This window comes from Lissotriton helveticus, chromosome 3_1 (assembly GCF_964261635.1).
Source record: "Lissotriton helveticus chromosome 3_1, aLisHel1.1, whole genome shotgun sequence".
Taxonomy (NCBI): Eukaryota; Metazoa; Chordata; class Amphibia; order Caudata; family Salamandridae; genus Lissotriton; species Lissotriton helveticus.
In genome coordinates, this window is record NC_136061.1 from 437,906,833 (window position 1) to 437,922,158 (window position 15,326).

Here is a 15,326-nt window from a genome sequence, read left to right on the forward strand (position 1 = left end):
ATCTGACTCACCACCTGAGGATATTGGCGGCTTTCATAATATCATGCAAAGTGCTGCTACGCGGTTTGAACTTCCGGTCACTATTGAGCAGTTTGATTGTTTTCTTCACGACTTTAAAGAAGGGTATAGGAAAATCACCAGGGCGATACCAATTATAGATTTTATATGGAAGGAAGGTCTTAAGATTATGAAGGTGCCTGCCTCTATTCCTGCAGTCCTTCCTCGAATCGAAAAGAAATATCGGGCACCACCAGATACGCCATCTTGTTTGGTGGGTCACCCGCGTCCTGATTCTGTAATTTCGTAGGCCGCACAACAGAGGTCAAAAAAGCAGTCTACCCCAATCTCAACTCCACCAGATAAAGAGGGCAGACGATTGGACTTGATAGGAAAAAAGTTCTCCACCAATGCTGCATCATCCATCAAGGCAGCTAATTCTCTGGCAATTTTGGCACGTTATGACCGCAGATGTGGTCAGAGTTATCGGAATTCTTAGAGCTGATATCTGAAGATCGCCAGCAGGAAGCAGGAAGGATAGTGCTCGAAGGATAACGGACTGCATCAGAAATAATTGACTGCGCCTTAGATATTGCAAACACTAACTTTCGGCAGCTAGCAGGAGCTGCTGTTCTCAGACGCCTGGGATGGCTTAGAGCAACCTCTTTTAGACCTGAGGTACTGACTAAGATATTAGATATGGCTTACGATGGCGAATCACTCATTGGTAAGCATATTGATGACGCTTTATTGACCATCAAGACAGACACGGCTAAGTCACTGGGTACCCTGCAGTATAAGAGAGGATCTTTCAGAGGATCAAGGGGTCGTGGACTTTCCTCGAGGGGAAATTACCACAGTCAGCAAAACAGACAATACCAGTCTCAATATAAACAGCCTTATTACCAGTCTTCGTACAGGCAATCATCTTCAAGCAATTTCTCTTGTTAAGGCGGACGCCGGCAATCGAGCAATCAAGGCTGCGACTCAAATAAACGACAATGAGCTTAGCCGGACGCCAGTCGAACCTTCTTCCCTCCCTGTGGGCCCGAAGATCTCAGCCTTTTTCCAACAATGGTACAACATCACATGAGATCAGTGGGTCCTCGACCTTGTTCAAAGAGGGCACACTCTGGAGTTCTTAAAGAAACCACCTACGACCCCGCCCAGGGGTCCCCCTTCCCCTCGTCTTCACTTACTGTTCAAAGAAGCTTTAAACATGTTCCGCAAGAATGCAATAGAAAGAGTTCCAGTCTCGCAAAAAGGGAAAGGATTCTACTCTAGATTCTTTCTCATAAGGGAAAAATCAGGGGAGTGGCGCCCGATTCTCGACTTGAGCACACTCAACAAGTTTCTGAAGGAACAGAGTTTTCGGATGGTGATGTTAGCACATGTGTTGAGCTGCCTCAACGAAGGGGACTTTATGGCTTCTCTGGACTTGGAAGACGCGTACTTCTATATCCCTATACATCCCAAACACACATCGCAAATACCTACAATTCACGGTGGCTGGCGTCCACTTTCAATTCAAGGTGCTCCCGTTCGGGCTGAAATCGGCACCAAGAATATTCACAAAATACCTAGCTCCAGTCTCTGCCACACTGAGGTCTCAGGGAATGCAAGTCTTCCCATACCGCGACGATTAGCTGCTCAGGGGTCCATCAAAATAGGCTACGAGACAGGCTGTAAAAAGTTGCCTTCATCTATTCTCAAATCTGGGACTTTCTTTCAATGCAACCCCTCAAAGTTCTAACCTTTCTGGGAGCAACACTAGACACCCAACAATGCAAAGCGTTCTTGTCACAGGAGCGCCAGAACAAGATACAAAGTCTGGCAAGGTTAATTTCAAGAAAAAAGTCAGTTTCTGTCCGAACATTCGCTTCTCTTTTGGGGATGTGCTCTTCTGCAATCAGTTTAGTCCCGCTTGCAAGACTCAGGCTGAGACCGCTGCAAGAAGAGCTGCACAGACAATGGCAGCAGGACGGAGGGTCATTTGACGATTCCATAAAGGTGACCACACGAATGATACAGGCTCCCAACTGGTGGTCAAAAAGAAGCAATCTGTCTCCGGGTCTCACGTTCCTGGCCACTAGAGTAAGTCCTGACCACGGACGCATCTATGGAGGGGTGGGGAGGACACCTCCAAGACCTTCAAATTCAGGAACGATGGTCTCAACAATATCAGCAGAAGCACATCAACAGTCTCGAACTGAGAGCCATTTTCTCATTCTGCAATCATTCCTTCCGAGAATTGCGAACTCCTCAGTGCTGGTGCGTACGGGCAATACCACCAGCATGTATTACATCAACAAGCAAGGGGGGAACGAGGTCTCTCTCCCTATCGCAGGAAGCTCAAGAGATGTGGGAGTGGGTTATCAAACATGGCATAACCCTCAGAGCGGAGCATGTCAAAGGAACTCAAAATTCTCTAGCCGACAACCTCAGCAGATCACAGGTTGCCACGAGTGGGAGTTAGAACAAGTACAGGTGAACAGGATCTTCCAAATGTAGGGCACACCAACTCTAGACCTGTTTGCAACGCAACAGAACAGCAAATGCCTTTATTACGCTAGCAGATTTCCTCAACGGGGATCAAGAGGGAATGCCCTGTCCATGCGATGGTCAGGGATTTATGCATACGCTTTTCCCCCGATACCATTAATTCCGAGGGTTCTGCAAAAGATGAAGAGGGAACATTGTAGTCTTATCCTAATTGCTCCTCGCTGGCCGAGGCAGTATTGGTTCCAAGAGTTACTTCTGTTGTCACAACAACGTCAGACTCGTCTCAAACCAACACTCTCCATGCTGACAGGGGAGAGAGGTCAGATTCTACATCCGGATCCACAATCGCTTCACTTGCACGCCTGGCTCCTGACTTCTTAGAATTCAAAGATCTCAGAATTTCTCAGGACTGTAGAGATATTCTATCTAAAGCCTGCGCTCAAAGTACTATCAAAACATACCGCTTTAAATGGAAGCGCTTCTATCATTGGTGCGAAACAAATAATGTGCATTCACTTCAGGCCCCACCTGAGGATATCCTTCCCTATTTACTATCACTAACTAAAGCAGGTATAGTATTCTCATATATCAAAGTCCATCTTGCTGTGATTTCTAGATTAAGAAAGAGTTCTAACAAGCCATCACTCTGTTCTTCGTCACTTATCAAACAATTTCTAAAAGGGCTATTTCAAGCTTTTCCTCCAATTCGACCTCCACCTCCAGAATGGGATCTCAATACAGTTTTATCTCAATTGATGAGGAGACCTTTTGAACCAATTCACAAGGCTGAACTACATTTTTTAACCTGGAAGGTGGCTCTTTTATTAGCTATCACTTCAGCCCGGAGGGTTAGTGAAATCCAGGCTTTCACAATTTCGGAACCTTTTCTACATTTTTCTAAGGATTACGTTACTTTGCAAACAAATCCAAAATTAATTCCTAAGGTACCGTCTCAATTCCACCTGAACCAACCAGTAAAGCTAAAGACCTTCCTCCCGGTTTCAGTTACACCAGCAGAAAAGGCTTTGCACTCTCTTGATGTGAAACGTTGCTTGAAGTTCTACCTTCAAAGATCAAAGGATATAAGAAAATCCAATCAGCTGTTGATCGCTTATGGTCAAGCCACAATGGGACAAGTCGTGACAAAAGCAACGGTATCCAGATGGTTATCTTCTGTCATACAATTTTGCCATGATAGAGCCAACAAACCTTTGCTCAGAAAGGTGAAAGCACATTCCACCAGAACTATGTCGGCTTCTACAGCCTTATTTTCTGGGGTCACACTGGTGAACATTTGTCGTGCTACGACATGGAAAAATGTCCACACGTTCACGAAGCAGTACTGCTTACAATCTGCGTCGCAGGACGATGCAGCAGTGGGACAAGCTGTTCTTCAACATCTCCTTCATTAAGGTTAGACTTTTAATTGTCTCTCTTATTGCATTTATGATGACTGAGTATAATCATATTCACTGTAATGTTTCTGTTGGTCAAATACTGTTTCTTAATATGAAGTATGTTACCTGACTATAATTATTTCATTTCAGAAGGTTTCTGCATTTATATGTATTTACATATTCTACTGCTCTATAACCTTCCGGATGTGTGGGGGATATGTAGATTTACGCTTTGTCTCCCACCTTCCGCAAACAACATTATTAGGCTTACTGCTTGCTATTCTGATTCAGGCATGTGAATCTATGAAAGATACCCCAATACTGGATAAGAAAACAAGTTACTTACCTGCAACTACAGTTATCCAGTATTGGTATCTTTCATAGATTCACATGCACCCACCCTCCTCCCCGGCAGGACAGTTCTCTAATGGGCAGCTCTTTTTTATATAATGAGGTAGATAGGCTACTAAGCTTTGGGCCTTTTGGGCCTACTGTCTTGTCAGCCTACTACAATTTTATTCTAAGGCACTGCTTTTATATGTATTATTACCGTGGGACTCCCGTCTCTGCGACGGGGAATGATTCAGGCATGTGAATCTATGAAAGATACCAATACTGGATAACTGTAGTTACAGGTAAGTAACTTGTTTTCTTCTCTGAACATCCTGTATTAGTAGCCTGCCCGCCTTTCTTTGGTTACTTCCCATTGGTCGTGGATGACTTCCTGCCAAGAGGAATAAAAGAAAGTGAAAGAATGTGTGAGCCAGCACCATATTAAATATGTTTCCAGTCAGTTCAGTACGGTAACCACTTAAGGCTGTGGTTCACATATGATTCTCCCCAGTTTGTTAAAGGTTTCTAGAGTCCCAATTTGGATAGTTAGGAATATCTAATAAGGTAAAATTGAGACATAGAAAGCACATGTTCATTAGCATTGAGGCTATTGAAAGTACAAAACGTTTTTGTCTCCTTTACTTTGATGCCTCTCATGAGCATCCCTGAACTGCTTCATTGATTCCAATCTGTCCCCCAACTTGTCTCCGTGTTTGATTAAGACATAGCCAAAGTGTTTGAGAAACTAACAGATGTTATTTTAAATGAACATTTGTCTTAAGAGGTATATAATGGTGATGAGTAAAATTCAAGTATTAATTGTTCATTAGAGAATATCAACGAATTTCATAACAGATTATTCTGTTGAAATAGCCTAGTATTAGTTATCCAACTGTAATTGTCTTAGAAATTAACTCTTTATTTGCCACCAACTGAAGGTTATAAACTGTTTGCTTTACCTATGGACTATATTGTGTTGTGCTACTGGATTTGGTAAGTTGTCAGCTCTGCTGTATTATTTCCATGATTTTCCATTGTGCTGTGCTTTACAAATCTTCAAAACAAATACATTAAATTAGCTGTCAGTGATAATTTTGGTGTCATATGTTGACTATAAAAATTGCACATGTGTATCAGATTGTTGTGACATTGAAATCATGCTTTGTTCACAGGAGAGAAATATTGCACTGCGGTCTCCAGAAGAAAGCGAGCCTTTACCTGAGCCTGAGCAAGCAAGCGATACACAAGAAAATATTTTCCCAAATCAGCAGGAAGCTGGCTTAGCATTGACAGAAGGCAGTGGCATACCAACACATTCAAGCAGTTTTCTACCTGTTTCTCAAGGGAGTGCCCTTATAACTTCACAAGTCCATGAAACTCAAGACGATGGTATAAAACCAGTCCAGAATGCAAGTGTTTTACTAACTCAAAAAGAAAGTGCCCTACCAGATCAAGAAACTGCCCTGTCGGTTGAACAAGAAAGTCCCTTTCCAGCTCAATCACAAAGTGCCCTACCAATTCAGCAAGAAGATGCCTTACAACCTGATCAAGATGGTGGCCAACCAGCTCGGCAAGAAAGTAACATACCAGTAAAAGAAGAAAGCAAACAATCAATTGATCAAGATAATGAGTTAAGAAGTTAACAAAACAGTTTCTATTAAGGTAATAACTTGTATTCAATTTAGGGGAATTCCTGAAAAATCACTGTTCACTTATATATCAAATGTCACTTCTTAATTAGTCACTGAGATGGAAGTTTACATCGCATGTTCACCGTTTGTTTGGTCAAAGGTGTCTTTAGATCATACATTTTGTTGACTACTGCATTATATTAAAACACTATTTAAGTGCATAGGTGATAATTTACTGATCAGAGACTAAACAACTTAGAATATAAATAACCACCAAGCGGATATCAAGCTAAGGCTACAAAACAAACAACTTTGCTCGCCACCACTATTTACCAGTCATATCAGACCAACAGCATTATAATGCTGAGCTCCAGTATCCTGTTCATGAAAATAAATATTGCATTCTACTTTTCTTCAAATCGTTTGTGAAATCATGTTTTTAGTTTACATTGAGTACACTTAAGGACAGTAGTGCACGGGTATGTGAATGAACTAACAAACTACAGGTTTAAATAAATAAACATGTAAAAAAGACAACTTAAAGCCTGATGCACTAAAGGAGTTTATAATCACAAAACCTACAAGTACCAGAATTGCAAAACGCAAAGTCACAAACTACATTGTGAATCTCAAATGTATTTGAGAGGTGCAATGAACAAATTGTGACTCCTTATGAATTGTAGTAATAGGGGTGTGAAATGGATGCACGCATTCCTAGTAATTAACAATGAAATGCATCACTAGTTTGCTGTCAATGATCACTAACCATTAATTGATCACCAACTATTTATTGGATAACAAAAACTGAAAGGGTATGGTATCCATTCAAAAAGTGAAAGCTATTGTAAAATCTCTGACTGCATTAGGGAAATTGATTACATTGATTAATTTTCTCGATTAATAATAGTAACATGAAGATTCTCACTCAAAGAATACTTCCTATTTCGAGCATCACGTCTTTAGCCCTTAATGTTGTGAAATGCATATTACACTCATAGGGCAGAGCATTTGGAAGGCTGTGCATTCACAGGTTTGAGTTGGATATTAATAAATGATTCAGGTCTGTTTGCGCCATCCACTCTGAAGGCTGATTCGAGGGCAAGGGTGATCTGTACTACAATTGGATTTGGACGTGTATCTGCGGGGTGAACCTACCCAACCACATGACTTATTCACGGCACCATTTCATTCCCAGTCTTTGCATTCAAATATAGAAGATGTCCCAGATTATAATTCTTGGATGATATCAAACAACAAATAATTCCGATTTATACCATTATTAGAATTTGCAGTATCAATATTATTGTTTGTCTGAAAATACAGCTGCTCTAATTAGCACATTTGCTTTTGAGAATCAAATGGCACATACATTTATTTTTTTGAGATTACTTATTTTTGTGGATCAGTCTAGCTGAGGTCTTCAAATTGGGACATTACCACTGTTTATTCCGTACTAGCAGTAAATAGCCTGGCTCATTCCCATGAACTAACCAATGGGCGGGCTGGTGCTACCCCTTTTTGTTCTTACACCTCTGTGGGCTATCTCTCCGCTTCTGAGGGGCAAGTGAAATCTACTGGACGAGACAGATCTTTGGCATGCATCATCTCCTGTTCTCGAGATATGTAGATAAGAGCTTGAAAATCAGATTTTTGTATGCAAGCGCATATGTTGGTGGCTTAATACTTGCAAACATGTTTGCCAAATTAAGCTTGTGCAAGAAATTGGGCAAATGGGTAGGCTATTAAAAGAATGCTAAAGTTCTGATTTTCATGGGAAAGGCCAACTAGTTATAATTACGCATGCTTCACATATTTTGTGTAGTTTTTGTAAGAAGTAGACTTAGGGTGTTTGAAATGAAACCTGGGTACCTTTGCACACCTCTACACAGCTTCAGGATTTGGCCACATTATATTCTGATATCTACACACATTAAACAGGTCAAGTAATTTGTGGAATCAGCCACTAAATAGCAATATTGGCCACCCTATTCACTCATTGAATAAATATGTTTTAAACAATGTGGAAGCTTTTTATTCCTAAGAATGAATCGATTGCTTTATTTGACTGACAAAATGAGGTTCTTGTAATAGTGGCTGTAGTGTGAGGTATCTGTACATCAGAGATAGCAAGATGTTCATTTTAGTTATGTGAAGCAAATGTGAATGAAATTTTAGTTTATGATCCTTCAATTTAGTTATGAATATAAATATATGTATTCCTTTAGACTTTTGTTGATATCTTAAATTTCTGATAATCAAGAAGTGGTGATTAGTTAAAAGCACAATGTTATATCAACCTTTACCAGTTTAAAATATATTATTAGGTTTGGAAAATTTATAATAACGGTCTTTATACCAATAACACCCTTGCTACGCAAGCGAACCATTCATACATTTTCTAATTCCTGATCCTAATATAATTTATTAATAAAAAAATACACATAAGAAGGACCTATTAATTTCTGCTATTCTTTACAATGTATGTATTTGTTTAATAACACATAATTGTGCTTCAAGTATTTAGCCTGCATTTAAAAGACTTAGGCCCAGATGTAGGTAAATCTAATTTACCGACTCATAAATACCGAATTTTACCGATTCGGTATTTATGAATCGGTAAATTAGAAGGAGGCAGATGTAGGTAATTCTTAATTTACAATTACCGAATCTGTAAGATTCGGTAATTACCGATTCTGTAATTACAGAATCAGTATTTGCCATTGATTCCTATGGGCCTTGAAGCCCATAGGATTCAATAGCAAATACCGATTCTGTAATTACAGAATCGGTAAAATTACCGATTTTACAAGGGGGACAGGGTGTCACTTTGACACCCTGTTGCACCCCTGTTTCAGGCTTGTGTGCCATGTGACACACAGACATGCCCTTAGGGCATGTCTGTGTGCCACATGCACAGGTGTACATGCACAGATGTGCATGTACACTAGAATTCTTTATTTACCATGGAATAGTATTCCATGGTAAATAACGATTCGGTAAGGGCCTGTGGCTCTGATTACAGTGCCACCTACATCTTGATTTACAGAATCGCTAAATTTACCGATTCGGTATTTTACCAAATCTGTAAATTTACCGAATCGGTAAATATACTGATTCTGTAAATAAAATGCCCCCTACATGCCAAATCCCAAATACCGGTCGGTAATGGCCGAAATCGGCCGTTACCGACCGGTAATTGGCGACCTACATCTGGCCCTAAGGGCCATATGTAGGAAGCCTAATTATTTGCGATCGCAATTAGGGCAGTGTGCTATGCAGCACACAAAAACCCACATGCAAAATAAGGAATCGTAAAATCTGCGATTCCTTATTTTGCAATTGCATTTAAGGAATCGCAAATTGCGATTCCTTAAATGCAATGTAGGAAGCACCCAAGTAGTGCGAATTTTGGCTTAAGAAATTGTAAAATACCACCAACTTCAGGTTGGTGGTAATTTGCGATTTCTTTGAAAAATGCACTTTTTGGCATTTTTCAAAGTGCCATGTGGGTCACATACCTGCCCTTAGGGCAGGTATGTGGGCCACTTGTGCACACATGTTAATTTCAGGGGTTCAAAAGGGTGTCCTATTGACACCCTTGCAACCCTGAAATTGCATTCTCAATTTGCGATTCTCTAATTGAAAATCGCAAATTGAGAATGTTTTCCCATTCATTCCTATGGGCCTTCTAGCCCATAGGAATTAATGAGAAAGTATTCCTTATTTGTGAATCTCAATTTGCGATTCGCGAATAAGGAATAATTAGGATTCGAAAAAAAAGCTAATCTTACCTACATTTCGTTTTGCGATTCTCTAACTGCGATTCCCAAAAAAATCGCAATTTGAGAATCGCAAAACAAAAATTACCTACCATGGGCCTAAATTAGGTCTTGGCAGACGGGTTACTCCATCACAATAGTGATACCTATTTTTTATGACCTTGTTTTTATTGTCTATAGGATTCTGGGTACTTTACCAGTGCTGATCAGTGCTAAAGTGCATATGCTCTCTGTATAAATTGTGACAATGATTGGTGATCCATGATTGGCACATTTGATTTACTGGTAAGTCCCTGGTAAAGTGCACGGTGTGTGTCAGGGCCAGTAAATCAAATGCTACTAGTGATCTTGTAGCACTGGTTTTGCCACCCAAATGAGTAGCCCTGTAAATGTGGAGGAGAGTAAAGAGTAAATTGGGGAGAGGAGTTGGCCTAATGGCTAGGGCGGTCGACCTCGGAGCTGGGGAACCAAGTTTATGGTTTGGCAGGGATGCGCAACTCTTGTGATTCTCGGCAAATCACTCAATCTCCCAGTGCCTAACAAAAATGTATGTGTCCTTGTGTAGCGCAACTGGTGCTCGTTTAAAGCGCTCTGATACCTGATACCTTCGGGTCAAGTTTGCGCTATATAAAACTCTGTAAAAAAATATGTCTCAGACCTACCACTGTAGTGTCTGCACGCACATGTAAGGCACCCCTATGGTAGGCCCAAGGTACCTCCACGGGCAGGGTGCAGTGTATGTGAAAGGAAGGACATGTACTGGCATGTGTGACATGTCCTGATGTGAAATACTGTATATTTCGTTTTTCATGATTGAAAGGCTATCTGTTCCATAGGCTTATCATTGGGGTTGCACTGTAACATTTCTACATGTGTAACTCGTAATAAATAGGGACAAGACAGGAAAACTGAATTTAGGCTCTCTGAACTCAAATTTTATTAATGCACATTTTGATAAAGTTGTTTTTTAAATCCTGTGTTTGAAAATACCACTTTTAGAAAGTGAGTATTTTCTTCCTTTATCATTCTGTGTGCCTCTGGCTGTTTGTGCATTCATTGTCTGGTGTTAGAGTTACAGGAAATGTGCATTCACTATAGACAGTCACTGGGGGGGTTGAGGTGTGCCCTGCTTTGCCTGGGTGACTCATTGCAGAGCTGAATACAGCTGGTCTGAATTTAGAGTTGTGAGAGGAGTTTTGCTTGCACATAAACAGGCTGTGTCTCGTTTTTCACAATGCTGTCTCCGTCCCCTGTGGTCATGCTGCACCAGGGAGGACAGGACTCGTTTGGACTGGTTTCAGTGACCCTTACAATAAAGAGAACATTTTGGTGTATAAATATTACACCTAAAACCCCGAGACTTTAGATTGCTCCAAAAAAAACAAGCGAACCCTGCCAAGTAGAATGACTGTGTGAGGAGCGCTGCCTTTTCTGAGTGAGGGGTGGATTGGCCTGCAGTTGCTGCTTCTGTCTGTGGTGGAGAAAAAGGACTGACTCTTTTTGCCCTGCTGCGGTGTCCTACTTGGGAAGAATCTCCAAAGGCTTGTGTGTGCTTGCCTCGTTGGAAGCCTCAGGAAAATCAAAGGCTTCATGGAAGAGATCTATGCCAGATTTAAAAGTTACCTGCCTGGAAAGAAAACTGCAGAACTGTGTGAGGAGCACTAGCCCTGATGCTTGTGGGGTGGGATGGCCTGCAGTTATTGCTCCTGTTTGGGGAGTACAAGGAAGACTGGATTGTTCTTCCGCCTGTTTATTTTAAAGGAGTGTGTGGAGCGCATTAGGGTGCTTCCCTCGCCATTTGTTTGTGACTAAAAAGTGAAAGCGCTTCTTATGCAGACCTAGCGCTTGGGGAGCTTGTTCTGCCTTTTTCCTGCTGGTGCAAGGTAAGCACTATGACTACCTAAGGGATCAGCTCTTGGTAGATCCTCCTTTTGTACGTGGGGGAAAATGCTGCCTGCGGCTCAGATTGGGAGCGCATGGTGAGCGCTGACCTCAGGCCCAGAAACCAGCTTAGATTCACAAAGGATTCCCCCGGCCCTCCCGAAGGACACTGTCTGAGCCAAGAGCGAGGTGGGCGTGTTTTCCCTGCCCAGAAGGAGAAGAGCGGGCTTGTAGCAGGGACCGGTGTTCCCCAATGCAACGCACTCAAGAGTGCGGTAAGCGCAAGGTAGGTAGTTTTAAAAAATTTTTTATTTGATGTTACTTATCCTGTCGTCTGTCGACTTCCCCGACTGTCTCCCCGGCCGCCCAACTGCTCTTACCTGTGCCGGCCGTCACTGAGAATATCTAATAGAATATTTAAAAGCATCTGTGGATTGAATAATTGAAAGAGCACGTCTCCTGTTCCTAAACCTTGGGAAGGAAAACTTCCTAAGGCTGCGCTTTGGGGTAATTGCGATTAAACCCCATCTTCCACCATGGGAAAGGAAAGGAGGCATTTCGACTTGTCGTCTATGCGGAAACGGGAAGGAGGACATTATTCATGTAATGTGCAACTGTCCCAACTTAAAGGATATAAGATGTACTTTGTTACGTCCCTTTTTCATGTATTACGGCATCTGGTCCTGTAGGCAGGCAGTGAAGCTCTCTTCAACCCGGTTGACGTCCAGCTTAACAGTCGACTAACAAAATTCTTTGAGACGGTAACCAAGAGACTTAAACACCTGTTGTTATCCGAAATACGTTAAAGATAAGAGTACAAAGGGCTTCTGGAGAGAGATACTTTATAGTTGAACCAGTGTTTTCTTTTTTACTTACTGCCCAAAGGTTGAATGCTTCTCATATGTAAAATTAACTTCATATCTTACTTTAGTTGCACTCACACTTTAATTACCAAGCTTCTAACTTGAACACTGGACCTGGTTAAGCTGTGTCATCTGGCTTGGGAATTAATGGTAGTCATTGTCAGTTCCGCACTACCTGAGATATAAGAACTGATGAGTTCTGCCTTTAAAGCAGCTAATTGTATAAATTGGGAATATTTTATCGATGATCCTTTTTAATGTTGCTTTTAAATGTAATAATTTGTGTACAATGGGAATTTTGTATTGTTATGTATTTGCAAAGATTTTAATTAATCAGGCAAAATAAACATTATCTTATCTTATCTGTTCCTAAATCAATAAAAAGAAAAAACAATGAAATCAAGGTAGTGTATTCTTGAGGAATGTGGTGGTGAGTGCATTCAATGTTAAAACCAGCAGACAAAAAAAATGCACATTGTATATTTGGTCTATTAAAAATGTATGTTCTCTTATGATGGGGACAGATAGTTAATGTGAAATGCTCTTTCAAACATTGTGAAATAGATCGATTTTAATCATAGACTGTGAGGTGGAGATGTGAGGTAAGACCTTGTTACAGAAATTCCATTTGCTTAGTCTTTGTTTAGTATTATTGATGTATCTAACTGTAACCATGCATTTATTCCGATATCTAGAAAACTAAACAAATGAGTTTTTGTAAACAATGAAGAAGATACAAATGTATCTAACTCTAATGATAACAGTTATTTTTGTGTTTCAGAATCCAGTGATTTGTCCAGTGACTACAATCAACTATTCAATTTAGAAGAGTTCGATGTTACTGTCACTGTCTTACAAGTCAAAGGCAATACATGCTCTATAACAGTTACCTGTTACACAAATAACTTCTCTCTTATACTTTCACATGACATCTCTGAACATCGAAATCCACTCAGCTATCAATATTTATATTTCTTGTTATTGATACTTTATTGAACAATACGCTGATGTTGTTTTTTCCAATAATCTATACTGTATATAGAGTTGGATGGGTTTCTCAGGTACTGTATTTTCTATCATAGGCCACTTTTATTCCATCTTGAAAAAAACATCATCTGAACAGATTCTGCCAAATGTTGTGACCGAAGATATGTGTTTCAGAAATTATGATTATGAAAGACTCGGTATTGGGAATAGTTGTCATTGACTCGTCCATTTCATTGAGGAAAGATCCAAACTGCTCAAAAACAACAGGCAATTTATGAGTGGTTTGTACTGAACGAATACGTATGACATCATATCTTAAAATGTTAATGTTAAGGTAAATCGTTGGTGTTGGTATTATCCTTCCTTTCTGTGGTGTAGTCTGACATATTCCTGGTGTGATCTGTGATAAATGCCTGCATTAAAATGTATTGGCATTTAAAGTCAACAAAACAATTTTCCTTTGTTTAGACATTCCGTACACAGAATTGTTATCTTTGTAGGTGGAATCGAGATGTTGCTCCAAGCAATTGTCAGTGGAGTAAATAAGGTGTCAAATGTTTCTTATTACTTTTATTCCAACTCAACATTCTGGCTTTTTATGTTGGAGTTTCGCTTTCTCTTGAAACAGTGCATGTGCATAGCCGGTAAATGAAAATTACAATCGCAAGTGAGTAATATTGTTAGAAATTATTCACCTTTTCAAATGACCAGCAAAATTAATAAAGAAACACAATTTTAAATGTTCTTTTTCTCTTTTTACTCACTATTTTATTCACTCAAAATAATAACCATTTGTACCACACACACACACCGAATGACAATAGCCACATTTCATCAGAATAGCAAATTTATGAGGCACGTGATAACTGTGAAATTATATAAACAGTAAATAAAACACTTTGTTTATAAACAACATTATTGGCATTTTAGTTGCACACAACCCTCATCTTTGTATCATATTCCTCCCAAAACCTCACCCAACCTGTTTGATGATCTGTCCCTTCCCGGTATAATGCAATGAGCCCGCATACTTACCCACCCATATTTGTTAGTGCATACAGAATTACTCAAACTGCCCCTCCCCCATATTATTTTAATGTCTCACTCCATATATTGATTTTTCATCTCCATACACCTTTTTATGTTTCTTAATGATTTCGGCTCCACTGGTGCATCTTTGTCTCTCCAGTGTCTCCAGTTGCCACAATCAAATCCATATTTATCAAAGGTTTAGTGCTACTTGGTAATTCCAGATCGTATCCCATTCTTTAAAGTACTTGTTGAGGCCCTAATTATAGATACTATCTTATCTCCTCTGATAATATGTACATTAGCACCCATCTAACCCCTTACACAACTGTACAGATCAAAACCAAGCACAAAAAATTGCCTTTTTCCAAGACGGATCTTAAAGAACAATTACTATAATAGGACTACATTTCTTCCTCCACAATGTTACCATTGCATATGCCATTTCGTGAAGTTATCTGAACTGGGACCTGACAACTATTGCCCCGTCTTGTGATGCCATCTTTATTTTATGTAATTCCTCCTGGCATAATTTATCTTGGTCCAACTCCCTTGAGCTTTCAGAAACTATATAACCATGCACTGTTAGAACCCTGTACATCAAGGAGACTTTTTTGGAATATAGTTTGCCATTAAGGAGTCTTGTTCTGGAAATACTATATACTAGTAGTGTTTTTAAGTCATTTTATAGTCTTCTATCCAGCGGTGTTCTTCTAGCATCATAATTCTGATCAGATGGTGTTAGAACTGGGGGTCTGTACTTGGCAGAGGTAGGTACCACTGTCCAAATAGGGACTCTTGCTTCTAGTCAGGGTAAGGAGGAAACCCTCTGAGATAACCCCTGCTCACCCTCTAGGTAGCTTGGCACGAGCAGTCAAGGCTAATCAGAAGGCATGTGTAAAGTATTTGTACCAACACTCACAGTAA

General features: G+C 40.2%; 1 protein-coding gene across 2 annotated transcripts in view; it reads left to right on the forward strand.

Annotated features, from left to right (window-relative positions):
- MDH1B (malate dehydrogenase 1B) overlaps positions 1-14,114 on the forward strand; it is a 277,259-nt gene extending 263,145 nt beyond the window's left edge. The window contains exons 9-10 of one of the 2 annotated variants that reach the window (XM_078680298.1): positions 5,402-5,891; positions 13,165-14,114. In XM_078680298.1, coding sequence (XP_078536424.1) covers positions 5,402-5,872 — 471 coding nt within the window. In that variant the 3' untranslated portion in view covers positions 5,873-5,891; positions 13,165-14,114. The remainder of the gene's footprint in view (positions 1-5,401; positions 5,892-13,164) is intronic. The other variant, XM_078680299.1, reaches the window with a different exon arrangement.
- Positions 14,115-15,326: the final 1,212 nt, after the last annotated feature.